Here is an 18913-nt window from a genome sequence, read left to right on the forward strand (position 1 = left end):
AGCTAGAATGCTAACAGAGGGGGTTTGATTTGAAATATTCCTCTCATGTCCAGGAGACTTATTAACTAAAGCCCTAAGTTGATTTTCCCCAGAGAAAGGTAGTCAGGGATAGCCCCCTGTTAATGTCAGAAGAGTTGGTGAAAGGACAAAATAGTAAGACAGACAGATTCTGGTTTTGGGGTGGATGCTCGAGCAGGTCCAGGGAGCCCCTTGAATCTTGATCCGCCTTTGCCCGTCAGGTCTTCTCCGCATGACCTTTGTCATGGGTGGGGTCTCCCGCGGTGGCTCCCGGCACCATCCTCTACAGCCCCCTGTTCCTCCTGCCCTCAGTCTTTCCCATCCACAGGGTCTTTGCCAATGAGTTGGCTGTTTGCATCTGGTGGTCAGAGTACTGGAGCTTCAGCATCAGCATCAGTCCTTTCAATGAATAATCAGAGTTGATTTCCTTTGGAATTGACTGGTTTGATCTCCTTGCTGTCCAAAGGACTCTCAAGAGTCCTCCAACACCACAGTTCAAGAGCATCAATTCTTTGGCGCTCAGCTTTCTTTGTAGTCCAACTCTCACATCCATACATGACTACTGGGAAAAACCATAGCCTTGACTAGATGAACCTTTGTCAGCAAAGGGATATCTGCTTTTTAATATGCTGTCTAGGTTTGCATAGCTTTTCTTACAAAGAACAAGTATCTTTTAATTTCATGGCTGCAGTCACCACCCACAGTCTTTTTTTGGAGCCAAGAAAAGAAGATCTGACACTGTTTCCACTGTTTCCTCATCTGTTTGCCTTGCAGTGATGGGACCGGGTGCCATGATCTTAGTTTTCTGAATGTTGAGTTTTAAGCCATCTTTTGCACTCCCCCCTTTCACCCTCATCAAGAGGCTCTTAGTTCCTCTTTGGTTTCTGCCGTTAGGGTGGCATCATGTTCATATCTGAGATGGTTGATATTTCTCTGGGCAGTCTTGGCTCCAGCTGGTGATTCATCCAGCCTGGCATTTCCCATGATGCACTCTGTTGGCTTGCTTACTGCCTGCTAAAAAACAGCAGCTTTTGGAAACTCATCGTTCCTCTCCCAAAGCACATCCTACTTTGTGTTCAAGGATCTGTATATGCTTAACTCACAACAGCCCCTGCTGTGCTGTGACTACTAAAGCTATTTATCTCTGACCCATGAAAAAATAATTTAACTTATTTAATTATTTAAATTATTTAATTAAATAAATAGATTTAATTAAAATTTAATTATTTAAATTAACTTATTTAACCTGTTGTTATTATTAGTTAAATTAGTTAGTTATAAGGTGAAATAGTAGATCAAACAAAATATAACACACACAGAAGAGGACACCAATTATAAGTTTAGATCATCAATAAGTATACGCACCTGTGGCTACCATTTTCCGTACTTACAAAAGAGATTCGTTTGGGCTGGTTTGAGACTTTGTATAAATGGAATCAAACCTTCATCTCAGAGGGAGACTCTACTGAACTAGATACTTAAAAATAGTAAAGATGCTAAAGTTTATGCATTTTTTTACCATGATGAAAATGGTTTCTAAGTTAAAGAAAAAGTCAATTCTGTGGCTCACCTGGATTGCTTGTACAACACTTCAATATAATTTACAGTATTACACTTTAAGAGGAAAAATTTATGTGTTTTTACCACAACTTTTTAAAAAGTGAAAAAAGATGCTCCTGTTTTTTTGTGATTTTTTTTTCTCAACACTGACATTCCAAGCTCTTTGCTGCACTGTGTTCTTTAAAATTATAAAGTAATGCTTTTTAATTAATTTTGATAGAAAGTTTCATAGTTTATAAATGTGTTTATGATTAAAACCTTTGCATAAATTAAATTCTGACCATATCCAACAGAAATGGGTAAACATGAAGATGTAAATATGTTTCTAATTACTTTAGAGAATAAGATTATATAATAGTTTTTATAAAGTAGTCACTGATTTTATTGCTTTCAGGGACTTAATGTCTCTAAAATATGTAGCCTATGATAAATTCAATTTCTAAAAATATTGTTAGCTTTTATAAACATTTTTTCTCTTATGAAATTTAAATGTACTTTTGAGTTGGTCTTTTTATCCCACATTTCTTTAAAAATCTAAGGAAACTTGAATTGATGCCTCTTCTTTTTTCTCTGCAGGTTTTCCTGTAGTAGATAGATATATCAAAATAAGCATTCTTTTGAATTTTTTATTTAGAAAAAAATGTCTTTGTAGCATCTAAGTATTTAAAGGGTATTCCAGGAACCAACCTCTTTATACACCTGATCGTCCTGTCCATTCTTATCTTTATATCAAAGGCAGCTTTCAGGGGCATAACAGGCCACGATATGGAAAAGTAGGTTGTTTGGCATGAAAGCAGGGAGAGACAGTGTAATTTCTTTGTCTTGGTGGCAGATGGTGGGTTGTGGATGGGGAGGATACCAGGGGTTTATGATCTCAGTCTTCATATGTTTTTTTCTGTGTGAATAGGTTTGCAGCCTTAGAACTTAAAATTAATTGGTGAATTTACCTTTTCAGCTTCCTCCTTGAACATTAAAAAATGGCACTATTGAGCCCTCATGCAAAAAAGAAAACATGGTGAATAGTAAAATCTTGGTTGAAAGTAACCAAGGCAATCATGAGAACCTTTAAATAGGAGGGACTGTAGCTGTATGAAATGCTGAATAATGCCTTAAAGCAAGAGTCAGCGAGCTTTTTCTGTAAAGAACCAGGTAGTAAGATGGTTAGGCGTTGAGGACTAAAAGCATCTGGAAACAGCATGTAAAGGAATGAGTTTAAAGTTTCCAGTAAAACTTTATTTGGAAAAGCAGGCATGGGACTGATTTTGGCCTCTTCAGGCCATAGTTTGCAGGCACGTGCCTTAGAATTTCAGTTATATCACCAAAAATACCACCTTAAAAGTAAAAATCAGGTGAGCTCAGCTCTCTCCTCCACAGTGTAATAAAGCGGATTTTCTCCAGAGTGCTTTCTGGAAGCCGATGTTCTGAAGGTCTGTGAAACCTGACTCTGCATCTGTCCTGGCAGGTCACATAATGTCTAGCGAGATTATAGCTGCTGCCCCTTGAACCGGCGAGTTAAAAAGTTCTGTGAAGAGCACGCTTTCATCTCAGAGAACTGTTTTTACGGCCATTAGAGAGCTGTGTTGTTAGAGATCATCTGCAAAGGAGAAATGCCAGAGGCCCCAGTGCCCTGCAGTGCTGGCAGAGCGTGGTTATTAAGGAACCTCACCTGAAAAGCGGAATGTCGCGCGTTAATCTAAACTGGGACGCCATACTCTCAGCACTGCCTTGGGCTCAGCTGAACTGCTGGGAGCAAGCTCTTCAGCAGGCGCTGCTTTAGGAAGGAGAGAGAGCGCAGCATCCGAAACGCCGGTGTGTCCTTGGAGTCGTTTTCGGCTTTCCTGTGTTACATGTTCCTCATCTTTCCTCGCAGACTGGCCCGTGTCCAGCTTATTACCGAGCCTTTCAGATCCAGCGCTGCAGTCTGTGTGTGTGTGGTGGTTCTTGGAAGAAACCCGCATCACCTCGGTTAGCAGCCAGCGCATCCTCCTGTCTAATCTCCCTTTCCGTGAAAGCCGCCTTTCCTACGTGTGCCCTGCGTGTAGCAGTCAGTATTGGCGGCCTCAGTGTCTGCATCGATCCTTTTCTTCAGGAACGTGTTGACTTACCTCCTATTGTACGAAATCTATTCTGTGTCTCACAGAGCACAGATTAAATCAGCAGTCATTGTTACGACTATCATATGAATTTGTACCCGCCTGAGTTTTGATGGGCTGGCCCACAGCCAGAAGTCTAATTAAAGAGAAGAAAAGATGAAGTTTATTTTTTAGTAACAACTCTGAACAATGGCATAAATGGACCCTCTACAACAGCTCTCTATAATTTAATACTTGCTTTGATTATGAGCCTATTTTAAATGTGTACGTGAACACAACTAAACCAAACTTCTCTGGAGTAAATTGATATCCTAAAAAACAAGGGTAATGAATTATGCATTTTATATATCACTAGGGATTGGTATCTCTTAATTTAATAACCTTTAAATTTATTTGAAGATAAATTAAGATCTCTACATGATTCAGTGACAGAAAGTCATTAGTGGTATAGCCTTGATGATCCCTTTTCCCTAATGAGAAATTGATAAATTAGTATTCTTGTTTATACAATAATCTCTATGAGTTTGTTTAATGTGATCAGTTCCTCAGAGTCCCATTAATACTGAGAGAGCAGATAGGATCAGATTTTCATAGCACAAAGTAAGAAACCTTTGAGAAAGAGCTGTTAAGAATAAAACAGTCTTCTATTCTCTTACTAAATGTTGGCTGTAAACAAAATTAAGTGCTTCTATTTATTATTTCCTACTTGTTCTAGACATTAAATGTATCAATATATAGTATCTTTTTAATTCTCAGTATCTTCTGATACAGTTATTATTTTATCCATAAAGAATCTTTGAGTGGCTAGTGTGGGAGTTATATCAAAAAAAATTATAGAGCTTTTATTTGTTCCTTCAGTTCAAAGATCTAGAAGAAAGTCATTGTCGAGGCAGCGCTTGTTCCAGTGGCTCAGAGATGCCACCAGAACTGTCCTCTTCCCTTCACTCTTCCTGCTCTCCGTGGCGACAGCTTCATCCCAAGGGTGCCAGTCTCTGCGGAGCACATGCTGCCCTGCATACTTCCACTCGCAGAGAAGCTCCTTTCCTGGCACTTGTCTTAAAAAGTTTCTTTCATTCATCCTTTAGAAGTTATCTCCTGTATCTCAGTGGCCTGAATTAAACACTGTACCTGCCTCTGAGTCTGGCTTCCCTGGTGGCTCAGACGGTAAAGAGTCTGCCTGCAGTGTGGGAGACCTGGGTTCGATCCCTGGGTTGAGAAGATCCCCTGGAGAAGGGCATGGCAACCCACTCTGGTATTCTTGCCTGGAGAATCCCATGGACAGAGGAGCCTGGCCGCCTACAGTCCTTGAGGTCCCAGAGTCGGACAGGACTGAGCAACCGAGAGCACATCCCTGAATCAGTCACTTGAGAATGGGACTCCACTGATAACTGGGTTAAGCAAGTCTAGGATTGCCTTTAGTGCTGAGACGGGATAAATACTCTCCAAAATGGGAGAAAGGCAGTGAGGTGAGTGAGGAAAAATTAATGCTGTGTGACAGTGAGTCCTTGCCACAACTGTTCCTGGTTTTATATACAAAATAACTTCAAGCCAAAATAGGAAGTTACACCAGTGTTTATTGTGTGTACCATGTGCTAGGTAGGCATTTGCTTTGTGGTTTAGATACATTTCGGTCTTCAAAACCACCTTGAGAAACAAAAGGCATTAATCCTTACGTTGTAAGGAAGGTTAGAGGGATTGTACCCCAGGTTACACAGCTAATCAGACCTCGATTGGTGAGCCCTAACTATCCACGCTCTTTTCACCATGGTATCATTAGTAAACTAGAAGTTGTTTATAAAAGCATTCTAAAAATTGTCTTAGAAATTCATCACTGAAGAAATCTAGAAAATCATCCGTCCTGTCTTGGCTTAGTATGCAGTATGTCCATATAGAAGTAAGCCTTGGTAAGACAGAGTTAGAGAAGAGGAGTTCCTGCCTCGTTCTACACATTTGTGAGCACCACCATCTTCCTGCAGTGGTCAGGTGGGGTACTCTAGGCTACATGCATGCGTCCACGTGCAAGCATGTGTGCACATGTGCTGCATATGTGATTAGTAGGTGGCTCACATGTTCAGAGAGGTTCTTTACAGTGGCACAGTGAAATGACAAAAGATTGTCCAGACAAGAATACTGGAGGGGCTGCCACGCTCCCCCTCTAGGAATCTTGCCAACCCAGGGATTGAGCCTGCATCTCTTAAGCTCTTGCGTTGGCAGGCAGGTTCTTTACCACTGGCACCACCTGGGAAGCCTCTGTTGGTCTACAGTCTTATCTGTTAAGAATTGCTCCTTTGCAAATTATTTTTTTTTAATGATGCAGTTTGTAAGGCAGTCGTGTTAATAAGCATCTTATCAAGGTGAGCTCAGAGTTTTAAATGTACCAAGTTTTATTTTGGAATCTAAAGATTTTTATGGCCTCCGTCAGGTGCCATTGATTCAGTGTTATCCTTTTCTAAACATTAATTTTGAGCAAGTACTTGAAAAGCATAGTTCCAACCATTGGAGAGGAGCTAAGGAAGAAATGACTAAAATTAATTTAAAAATTCATATGTAGATTATCTTCATAGGTAGCTTATAAGCTATGTGGAAGTGATTGTTTTTTACATCATTTACTCATTCATCCAAGAGTGCTTATTGAAGGATTATGCCATGCTAGACATCCTGTGATGTTTGCTGAAATTAGCCTACTGACGAGAGGTGCGGTTCTCTTCACTGGGTTTACAGATTGGGCTGGGGGTTAGGGAGGATTAGGTGAAAGTCCAAATTTAAAAAGAGCAGGAAGCAGAAGGAAAAGTGCTAAATGTAAGCTAATTTTGGAAAGAAGAAATGTTAGGTTTCCACAGAGCACTGAGGCCATGTCATATGCTGCTTTAAGCAAATTCTAGAAGGGTTTCTTTCATTTGAAAGTTATTCCAAATGAGTAAACGAAATGCTGTGTGGTTTCAAAATTAGAAGGGTGCACTTCTTCTAAACTAGGCCAGGGTATCGATAAATGTATGTAACAGTATATGAGAATATTGGCCCAGGAAGTAACTTGAACTAAATATTAATTTTCAAGTCCATTTTAATAGACATTTTTTGCCTATTAAAGTTGAAAAATTAGTGGCTAATTTTGCTGTTTACTGTTGCATTTAGGTTTTTTTTTTTTTAAGAAAATTAAGTCAAGCTTGATAGAAGCTATTTCAGTAATGTTCTTAGTAATAAGTTTGATATTCTCTTTGGAAGAACAGAAAAAAGTAAATAATCTGACACCATTAAGATTACTTTTGAAGCATATAGCTTACTGATTTTGTAAGTAGTCCACCTATATTTGTGTAATGCTTGATTTATGAATGGGGAAAGAGATTAGAAAAAGAACTTTCTAAGGAGAGTTAGGCTGGTGTTTGTTTTCTTGAGACTCTCATTAAAGAAAAAGCCGTTTAATCTTCACCTCTAGAGTTGTTCTATTTAAGGAGGCTAGATCCCTGGTAAAGAGCATCAAAAGCATCAGGAAATGACCATTAAAATGCTAATCCCTCTTGCAAAACTGGCTTAATGTCTGAGGCTCTAGAGACAGAAAAAGTAGGAATGGCTGTTTTTAGAGAACGTTCATTCAATATATCTTGACTAGGTTTTGTTTTACTTTGTTTACTAATGCAGTACATTATAGTGTGCATTAGCAAGGAACAGTAACCAAGCTTTAACCTTTAATGCCAGGCTGGTAGTGACTGTGGTCTAAGGCTGTCCTGTTTAGTCTGGTAGTCACTGGCCGTATCCAGCACCTGAGCTCTTGAGTTTTGACATGTGTGCTTCTAAAAGATGAACTGTGAGTTTCACTCAATCTTACATGATTTAAATTTAAAAATTTCATTTCCAGTACTATGATTCAGTTATTGGAAAAATTTATAAGTATAATATTTTTTGAACAACCTAGGTATGTGAATCTATGTTTTTAAATCATGAATTTGATGAAATCTAAATACAGATCAAATATTTCTGATGGAAATTTGCATCTAAATTGAGACATTCCATAAATGTAAAATACACAACATGTTTTAAAGAGTTAAGATGATAAAATGTAAAATATTTTCACCAAAATTTTATAATAGTGCATGTTGATTTAATAATATTTTATACATAATGGAACTAAAGAAAAATGTATTACTTCAGTCACTTTCACCTTTTCATTATTGTTGCTTTTAAAAATGTGGCTACCAGTATATTTGAGATTTCTAAGGTGGCTTGCATTATACTTCTTTTGGAACATGCTGGTTTGATGAGTTTCTCTCCGATATCACTGGAGTCCATTTGATGCATGAAAATGCAGTCTGGCTCAGCAGCTAAATCTTATCAAACTCATAGCCTATTTTTTTTCTGTCTTACTCTTTCATGGTGTTAGTAATCTCAGTTTTTTTAGCAATCACTGAATCTGGTAACTAATTCGATATCATTTACTTTTCTTTTTAACTCATGATAATTATAATCTTTTATCTGGTATTAGAGACTAAAGGATTTCTTAGAAAATTTTAGCCAGGCAGATTGGTGAGAAATTATGGCCGAGGAAAAAAGCATGACTGAATATTACTATGTGCTGAGTGATATACAGTGTGAAGCCCTTGATGCCTAAACTGCATCTCAGAGAATTCATAGTGTCTGCTTTCTAATAAGATGTGTTCTTTTCATATTTTCTTTTATCCTCCTCTTAAATGAGCAGAAAGTATGGTTAAATGTGTAATGCTTTTTGTTCTGGAAGGTGTATCTAATAGGTGATAAATGTGACTTTCATCGTGATCTTCTCTTGTTGATTCTTCTAGGAGGTGATTTCCTCACGTTTCTGAGAAAGAGGAAGGATGATATAAAACTCAAACAATTAGTGAAATTTTCGTTAGATGTTGCTTCTGGTATGTCCTATCTCGAGAGTAAAAACTGTATACACAGGTAAGGAGAATATTTTAAAAACATTTTCCAGTTCTGTTAATAGGATATTAGAAAACTGATGTACTTGCTATCATAAAGCAATGAATTTTCTTTCACAACATGTATTTCTTGTTGGTTTTCATATTTTATGTGAAAGTATTCTTTGACATTTTATAGAAACACTTGTTTTCTGTCTTCCTGAGGTAACTCCTTATTAGACAATTATTTACTAATTAAAAAATCATAACCATGAATAGCATAGTGATAAGATGTGCCTCCAGCTAATCATATAAGCAGCTATAATCTTATAACTGAATAATATTGTTTCATGTGTTCTTCACCCTTTTCAAAGAAATTACTTATAAACTTATGGAAAATCTTAATAGTAAAATAATTCATGACTATATGTGGCCAAGGGTAAAAAGATTTTAGCACACTAATTACTTCAAAGGAGATTTTAGCAAACTTGCTTTAATTATATTAAGACCAGCAACTTGGTTTTAATGCTTTATAGATTGTGGTTTTAGTTGCTTATAGCTGAAACTATTTTTTTTTTTTTTTTGCTAAATGTGAATAAAAATTAAGATCTCTTGCAGGATTCATGTCAGAGCCTAAATATGGCTGTGTATATACATGAAATAAGATTTAGGATTTGATGCAGTTTTTATCTGCTGGAAGCAGCACATGATACTGTTTAAAGTGGGGAGGGTTCAGTGTCAGATGAAACCATTATGTACTTTAAGCTGGTTGGTTATTGAGATGTATTCTTCCCTCATGTGTTTCACCATGTAGCCTTTGACCTCATATTCTGGTGAGGTTGTACAACGTAGAATTGCAGCAGAACAAAGTTATATTCACCTGAAATATACATTTATTTGATCTCAGTGAACATTTTTTACTTAATGCCCCCCCCCAGTTTTGCTTAGTATTCAGTTTTATTCTGAAACTAAAATTATAGCTTATGTTTCAAATATGATTCAACAATCACATGTGTTTTAAAATACATTTCAATAGGGATATTCAGTTCAGTTCAGTCACTCAGTCATGTCTGACTCTTTGCGACCCCATGGACTGCAGCACGCCAGGCCTCCTTGTCCATCACCAACTCCCAGAGTTTACTCCAACTCATGTCTAGTAAGTCAGTGATGCCATCCAACTATCTCATAGGGATACTATATTTCTGGAAATTAAGACAATGAAAATTAAGTCACTATCATGTTCCTGTTTTACTTTCTATCAATAGTGACTGTATTTACTTTCGATAAATGTAGATCAAATCACAATGTAATAGATATTTGAAAAGACTCTAAAAAATTGGTTTTGGACAGGAATTGTGTAATGACTTTGTTACTTTATGTTAAAAGTAACAGGAAAGGATTGCCCTTTAGAGAAAACCTGTAATTTTGATTGTTCAGGTGTTAAAGTTACTTTGGGTATCAAATGCTCTACTGTAGTTTTTTATTCTGTCTCAGATTTTTTTAAAACTGCTAGACTATCAGTGACTTTAAACCATAATAAATACCCATTCTTGAAACTGTTGTATTGTCAGTTACCAATAACACTCTTTAATTGCTGCTGTGTTGTGGTTGAGGGAACTGCTGATTCAATTTCTTGCTGCTTTTCAGTGACGGCTTTTCTTACAGATGGATGACTGTATTTTTTTCAAGTGCTTCTATCATCAGAATTTAAACCATTCCAAATTGCTGATGGCAGTTAACTTTTAAAAATTTATCCCACTTACAAAATCACAACATTATCTGCTATAATTTTTATTTTCTCCTTTTGCTTAAAAATGTTCATGCATTTACAAATTTTTGAAAGTCAGCCCACGCTTGAACACCTAGCTTAGAAGACTGTACCTAGTCCTGTGCCGCTTGCCTGTGGGGAATGCTCCTGACTGCACGTCTTGAGCGACCGTGCCGAGAGCAGGTTCGACAGACAGGCCTCAGCGACTGGTCGCGGCTGTCTGCGTGGCGCATCAAGAAGGATCCCAGGGCCGGTGACGGAGCCCGTGATTGATGAGTCACATCTGTCAGGGTGCTCACCAGCATTCACACAGAACCCCCAGATTGGCCACCTGTCACATAGGATGTCTTTGTCTTTAGTTCATAAATACATTTTGGATATGGTATTTTACTAGCTGTATTATAGCCACATGTAATATTTTTCTGTGCTCAATCTCACTGGTAACCCTCTAAACTATCTACTGTTCTGTTCTTGTTAATCATGATCACTGGATGGATTTTCTGATATCTCTAGCCAGTGGTCTTTTGTTCCTCTTCACACTTACGTAAATGATCTTCTGGATGAATTCAGTATTTTTTTTTTCATTTTAGTATCTCACCAATACATGGCGCTATATTGAGGAAGTAAATCATTCTTTCTGCTGAATTTTTCATGAAGTGACTTGTGCTATGAAACTGTGTTCCTCTATGTCTAATTCTTTGGGAGCAGTAGCGATTGCAGTGCAGTTTTAATTGATTTGCATTTAATAGATATACTCAAGACATGCATTTTTTTCTAAGAAATAAATATATATTTATGTAGTATAAATATAGCATAAATATATAAATATAACATATATAGTATATACTACAGTGAAGAGTATTTTTCCTCATTGGAGAAATTCTAGTGAGGTATTTCAAAATTCAATTAAAATTTCTAAAGTGTAATTGAAAGTTTCCTTTCAGTTTTTCAAGAAATGAAGAAAGACACCAGGCTCCATTCTTGACATCCCCAAATATATATAATACACGTCCATGAATTCTAAAGTGTTTGTCCTACAAATCAAAGCAAAATATTAAATATGCTTTAAATTTTATATGAAGTTATAAATTTATAACTGTTCACTGATTAGAAGTCACTGGAATTCAGAACCTGAAAATATTTTTAATTGTGTTTCCCCAAAATAGTATCTTCACTTTGGTGGGGGATGCATTTCTTTACTTTAGCTTCATTTCTTTTTTTATTACCATGAGAAAAGCAGAGCAGTGTTTCATTATAGATGAAAAAGTGTGACCCATAAAATGGAAACAAGCAATTGCATAAAGAAATGGCCCACTTTCGGAAAATGTTCTTGTAATTTCCATTTCACTTCCAGAAGTGCTCTCTTGATACACCGAGTTTCTGATTGAAACCATTTCTGTTTAGAGTGTTGGATACTCTGTGTTTCAGTTTAGGTGAGATCAACTCCATTTACTTTATGATTATTCAGTAAGCCAATGTGAATTTTTTTCTCTCCCTTTTACTTCATGCAAATGTTTGAAGTACACTGACAAACTTTGAGAGGGGATGTTACTTACAATGGCATTAGATTGCTAGGTGTCACTCTATATAAAAAGTATTAAGCCTAATTATTCTGAATGTTAAGTGGGTTGAGAGTTGACCTTATACTAGATTTAAATGGTAATGGTATTTATGGGTTTACTGCTGATGAGTTCTACTGCAAGGTTTATTTTTATTTGGGTTTATTTTTAAGAACTGGTTTTGGGCTGTGTTCTTTGTCAGTGAAAAGTAAAGGAGGATAAACTCTTGAACGCCATGTATTTGAGTAAAAGACCATACTCTGTTGAGAGTGTTGGAAGCATTTCTTAATTTCATGATATTGTATGTCATTGTCAACACCAGAATAGGTGTTTTGGGGAACTACTATAGAATGTGATTTCTTTTTCTATTTTAAATCTTACACTGATTCCTCTTCATTTTCTATTACTCTACCACAATGATGCTTTTTTGTTATGAAGTAAGATTAACAACTCTACAAATTAAAGTATATAAGACTACAAATATTTTACTGTTTAGTAAAGGTTTTGCTTGTCCATTGAGAACAGTGATGTTTCCAGTACTTCATCAACATGGATGGTAGCCTGTTCTGTACCAGGGTGATGACAACATGAGAATCATGGTCCCTGCCTTCAGGTGGACATGACAGAAAATAATGCAAAGAATACTCAGTTTAGTGACAACATGTATAAAATACCACAGGAGCAATATCAAGAGGGTTAATGCGATGTGTCATTGCGGGAGCTATGGTGGGGAGTAACGGGAAAGTTTTGTGGAGGTTATTGTTGAGTGATACTTGATGGATGGGTTTATCACTGAATACAAGGGGAAAGAATATTCTTGCTGAAGGAAAGTTGAAAACAAAGTTTTGTATTTCATGAGAAGGCATGATTTAATCCTGAAGTACAGAGAGTTTGATATTATCAAGATGGGATGTCCAGGGAGCATTGGGCTGGGTCAGATAAACAGGGCCTTTCTTACCCAGGGCCGAGTGATGCCATTTAATTTAGCTAAACCTGGGAATGTCTAGCCTTATGTTCAGATAATTTTAAGATGGTTTAAAGTCTGTGGTTTTTAACTGAAACAGGAAAGTAATTTCAAAAGAATTTACAAAACCTTGAAAAACATATAATCTTGTGAAAAGGTGTGGGTATGAGACCAATTTTAAGTTTCAATGGAAAAACAAAATAAGAAAAGTTAAGATTGCCAGAAAGGAACATATTGCATTTCTCTTGTATGTTCTGGAAGATTATTTCATCTAATGATTTCTGATAGTAGCCATGTATACTTTTTAAGATAAATGTAAGATGTCACTTCTTATTTTTGGTTTTTGTGATTTCATGTTTTATGAAGATTTGGTATGATAGTGAGCATTTATGTTTTTCCCTTTCTTGAGAGTTTTTCTTTATTTTTTAAAAATGTGACTGAGTACCTAAAATCTGAGTTTTTTCTAAGGTTTTAATGTATTGGAAAAGCATTCTTGTGTATAATGCATCTTCATATATTCTTTAATCTCTTCTATGTCTCATGATCTGCCATATATTGTAATAGGAACAATCTTAAGATCACTTGACAGATTAAGTAATTGAGGCTCAGAAAGATTAAGCAAATGTGTGACTGCGTCCTGACACATTGCTATTCCAGTGTTCTGTTTCAGTCAGCTATTCACGATCCTAACAGCTGACATTTATTGATGACTGAATACTAGGTATTATGCTAGTCAGGTGCTTTAGATGCAATATATAGAACATAAACTTCAGGAGGGCAGTAATTTTCAGTTATATTGTTTGCTCTTGAATTCCAAAAGGCTAGAACAGTGCTTGGCACTTAAAGGAGAATGAGTGAGTCCTCAAGACAGCAGTAGGTACTATGTTGGGCCCATTGTAACATGAGGAGAACTGCGGTTAGGAAGGCTAAGTATCTTGCCTAAGATCATATGAGATGAACATGGTGGATCCAGGATGTGGACGCTGGGAATCGGGTTTGAGAGCCCCAACTCTGAATCTACCCTGGAGTCACCTACTCTGCACAAGACATAAGTCTTCTGACCAATCAGGAAATTCAGGCCAGAAGGTAGTGTTTGGTGTGATGGCTCAGCTTATGATCAACATCTGGTTTCTTTATGATCACGAGTAAAAACAGAAGAGGATGCTGAAGCCTGTGAAACATAATTTTAGAAAGACATAACAAGATTTTTCTGTTGTTTTTTTAATGACCAGTTGCTGAAATGCAGCAGTATTTTGTTATTGCTTCTCCATTTAATTAGAGCTTGAAATTTTGTTTTTTTTTTCGTTTTTATACACTATTGTTTAGATACCCCCTTCTGGTTTATCTGTTAATTAAAAACACAAGATTAGCATAGAAATGTGATAATCTCAGTTGACTAAGCATTTATGACTGATTTTCTTGTTCTAACATCTGATTACAATTTCAAATATATTAAGCTGTACTTTTATTTTTAGCTTCTAAAACCATTTTGCTACAGTACAAAAAGGAATGCTCTGTAATTTTAAATGTCTCAAAAATATATAGTCCTCTCTACTTTAACCTTTTTTTTTTTTAATCTAGTGTGGCTTGGTATTCACAAGAACACCTTTCTAAAAATTACTTACCCTGCCACTGTATTCAGTGTCAGAATTTCCTATTGCTAGTTTCATTCATTTTCATTAAGGGATTTTTTTTTTACCTTAAGTCACATGTATGTTTCCAGGAATGAAAAAGACCTTCTCTTATACTGGAATCAATTAACAAATTGGCTTGAGTTAATATACCAGAGTATCCATCTGCCTTCTGGAAAAACAGAAATGGGGGATTCGGGATAGCAGGTCACAGTAAAAATGAGTTTTGACTTATGGTTACTAGTAGGAAAGATGTACCATATGTAGGGTACTATTCAGGAACTCTGCTCAATCCAGTAAACAGAATAAAAGTCCTCGAGAGGAAGCAGAGAAGTACGTGAGTGGTTTCCTGGTTTAGTGAGGGCTACCCTTGTTTTGTGTTACATAGAAATGGTAGAAGGAAATTGGCCTATACCTCATTCTCTGTTATTTCTGATTTTTATTCACTTAATTGCATTAAGTAATTCCTGGTTCAGAATGTCTAAAGTGATCTTTTACTTTCAGTTCAGTTGAGTCGCTCAGTCATGTCCGACTCTTTGTGACTCCATGGACTGCAGCACGCCAGACCTCCCTGTCTATCACCAACTCCTGGAGTTTACTCAAACTCATGTCCATTGAGTCGGTGATGCCATCCGACCATCTCATCCTCTGTCGTCCCCTTCTCCTCCCGCCTTCATCTTTCCCAGCATCAGGGTCCTTTACTTTAAACAAATGCAAATAGGTGGGTCACCATTTTCTCTTGTGGCCTTTCTGATTATGAAGAACAGAAACTGCTGAAGCTAGTTTAAGCAATAGGAAGTGTATTAGAAGAAGATAGAGTTATCTCATGAAGTGGAAACGACAGGAGGTTCAGCCAGCTCTGGGCGTCACTGCAGTTAGCACCTGGGAAGCAGGCAGGAACCAGAGCATATTCTCTCTCTGCTCACTCTCTCTGTTCACTCGGTCTTGCATTGTTTCTTCTTGCCGTGTTGCTGCTTCATTTCCTTCTTGCTCTGAAGACTACGTTCCTCTGTCCTGTCTTCCGAGGCCGTTCCGGTGACATCCAGATTACCACCTTCCAGGCCCCACACCTGTGGATAATGAACTAGTCTTTGAGGTCTGGTTTCAGGTTCTTGGCAGCAGGAACTGACTGACCCAGCTTAAGTGTTTGTGCTGTGCTTAGTCACTCAGTCATGTCCGACTCTTCCCGACCCCATGGACTGTAGCCCACCAGGCTCCTCTGTCCATGGGGATTCTCCAGGCAGGAACACTGGAGTGAGCTGCCATGCCCTCCTCCAGGGGATCTCCCCCACCCAGGGATCGAACCCAGATCTCTGACACTGCAGGTGGATTCGTCACCATCTGAGCCACCAGGGAAGCCTGTATTTAGTGTTTATCCCATTTTTAATCACTAACATGGCTAGACAGAGAAAAGTAGGCAGCAGGGGGTTTACATAGATTTACAGGAGCCAATGACTGTGTTGTTCTCTGTCCATGGAATTTTCCAGGCAAGAATTCTGGAGCGGGTAGCTGTTTCCTTCTCCTGGGGATCTTCCCAGCCCAGGAAGTGAACCTGGTTCTCCCACATTGCAGGTGCATTCTTTACCATCTGAGCCATTTAGAATGGTATAATACCCAGAGGATAGAGCCTGGGCTAAGCAGGCTTCCAAAGAGAATGGCTGCCATGCGTTCATTGAGTGCTTCCTATTTGGCAAGTACCTTCATTATCTTATTTAGTCCTCATACTTCTGTGGCCATTTATCTCTACTTTAGAGTAGAAAAAATTGAGGCATCGAAGTATAATAAGTATGTTGTCCAGTGTCATACAGCTGATGAGTGGAAGATCGGGTCTGGATCAAGTGGATGACAAAGCCGGGACACTAAGCAGAGCACTTCAGCCATGTGCTCGCTGCCGTTTCCTGTTTCCTCCTTTGGTGAATATGATCAGCTGTGTGGGCACCTCTCACAAGGAAACCATTTAACAAACGGGAGTTAGAGAAAGCCTCACTGTGGGGGTGAGAGACTCCTTTATAAGTCTTCGCTCCGCCTTTTCCCGGGAGGGTTCATCCCCACACAGTTCCATGGTGCAGGTGGGTTCACTCCTTCCTGCAGAAGGTCCATGCAGTCTCCTTGAACCCTCGCTCACAACACATCCATACCACAGACAGGAGATTAAGCCCAGAACTGTGCAGCTGGGTTCGTGACTACCCCAGGAATTTGGGTAACCATCGGTCGAATTAATGTTCCAAACTGAAACCTTGTTAACACTAGAGTAGCTAGCTTTTCTTAATTATTCTGGTCAAGTAGAAATTCTGGCCTTTGAGGAATGCATTAGAACACAGATGACATAGAAACAAGCTTAACCTTCTTGCTTGCTTTTTTGTTCTTGTTGTTTTCAGGGGTTTTTTTTCTTTTCTTTTCCTTTCTTTTTTTTGGTTTGTTACCTGTTCTCTGGCCTCCAAGGCAGGATCAGAGGAATCAACATATGGTACTGGAGAACTCAAGCCTGAGCCATTCACTGGGCATGACTCACCTCACTAATACTGAGAATTACTAGAGGCTTTGTCCAATAGACTTCCCTGGTGGCTTAGACGGTAAAGTGTCTGCCTACAATGCGAGAGACCCAGGTTCAATCCCTGGGTCGGGAAGATCTCCTGGAGGAGGAAATGGCATCCCACTCCAGTATTCTTGCCTGGAAAATCCCATGGATGGAGGAGCCTAGTGGGCTATAGTACAAAGGGTGGCAAAGAGTCGGACACAACTGAGCAACTTCACTTTCACTTTGTCCAATTATTATCCTTAATTTTTTTAATTTGATAAAATACAGAAGCCTTTTCAAGTGTCGCTGTGCCAGTCTGATTGTCTCCTGTTGCATTGCCAACTGGTCTGCAAGCTTTCAGAGCCATCTAACAGCTTCAGCACAGTGGTTAAGACCACAGGTTTGGCGCTGGAATGCTCAGAGTTTGAATCCTGGCTCTACAGCACATCAGCTGTGCGACTTTGGACCCCTACCCCGCCCCACCCTTGCATTCCCTGTAGCCTTTACCTTGCTGTATTTTTCATCAGTCCTTACGTGACCTGACACTCACCTGTGTCTGCACACGCACCTACATGTGTGTAAGTGCATGAGTGAGTATCACAGTGGTGCTGTAGGTGTCTGTGTCTGTGACCTTTACCCTGCTGTATTTTTCATCAGTCCTTGTATGACCTGACACTCACCTGTGTCTGCACACGCACCTACATGTGTGTAAGTGCATGAGTGAGTATCACAGTGGTGCTGTAGGTGTCTGTGTCTGTGACCTTTACCCTGCTGTATTTTTCATCAGTCCTTGTATGACCTGACACTCACCTGTGTCTGCACACGCACCTACATGTGTGTAAGTGCATGAGTGAGTATCACAGTGGACCTATAGGTGTCTGTGTCTGTGCTCAGTCTCTCAGTCATGTCCAACTCTTTGTGACCCATGTAGCCTGCCAGGCTCCCCTGTCCACGCGACTTCCCAGGCAGGAACACTGGAATGGGTGGTCATTTCCTCCTCCAGGGGATCTTCACGACCCAGGGATCCAACCCATGTCTCCTGAGTCTCCTGCATTGGCAAGTGGATTCTTTACCACTGAGCCACAGGGAAGGCCACATAGACATAGATAAATCAAGTGAATACTGGTTTACTTTTTATTTTCTACGTCAGCTAGAGTGTAAGCTCCATGAGGATAGAGGCTGTTGCCTTGTTCGGTCCTTGATGCAGAGAATGGGTTACCAGCATCTAGTTTTGGTGTTCAGTAAAAGTTTGTTGAATGGATGATGGTTAAAGTTACTGTACTTCTGTCTCTTCTGATATAAAATGAAGACAATAATGACATACTGATTAGTGTTAGGGCAAGGCTACTTGAGTAGGAAAGGGGTCTCTCTAGGACCTCCAATAAGAAACATCCCCCCAGACTTTGCAGAGGTCACAACTTAGCAGAAAGAGACCACCACATCTGTACCATTGGATGGATATACTGATTAGACTCGGTTGTCTATTTAGCCAAGGGTACAGGAACTTTGGAAAAGGGTGGCCATGTAAAGCAAAGCAAATGCAGAATGTCTCAGTTCACCTCACCATGGCTTCCAGAGTTTCTAATGATGGCACAGCCTGCCCAGGACAGGGCCTTACTGACTCTGAGCAGCTCATTTTCTTGCTGATGCCATGATGTGGAGCTTACGGCACCGTTCACGGAGTCCTTATCCATCTGTGTGATTTTGCTTAGTGTGACGCTTTAAACATTGGGCTCCACTGGTTCTTGTTGTTGTCAACAGGCTACCTCCTCCTCACCCTGGGGAAAAAACGAAATGAAAGCCTAGGTATCTCCAGTCAGGTGCCTCTGCCTCCAGCGCTTTTCTCCACGATTTGCTGCCTTGCTCTCATTACCCTGTTAGCTATGTGTTTCCAGCCTGGATTGTTTGTGCCAGACACTCGTCTAGATACT

General features: G+C 38.9%; 1 protein-coding gene across 1 annotated transcript in view; it reads left to right on the top strand.

Moving 5' to 3' along the window:
- FER (FER tyrosine kinase) overlaps positions 1–18913 on the top strand; it is a 459090-nt gene that overhangs the window by 351056 nt on the left and 89121 nt on the right. Inside the window, exon 17 of the mRNA XM_068979562.1 lies at positions 8462–8585. Coding sequence (XP_068835663.1) covers positions 8462–8585 — 124 coding nt within the window. The remainder of the gene's footprint in view (positions 1–8461; positions 8586–18913) is intronic.

Source organism: Capricornis sumatraensis, chromosome 9 (genome assembly GCF_032405125.1).
Source record: "Capricornis sumatraensis isolate serow.1 chromosome 9, serow.2, whole genome shotgun sequence".
In the NCBI taxonomy this organism is placed as follows: Eukaryota; Metazoa; Chordata; class Mammalia; order Artiodactyla; family Bovidae; genus Capricornis; species Capricornis sumatraensis.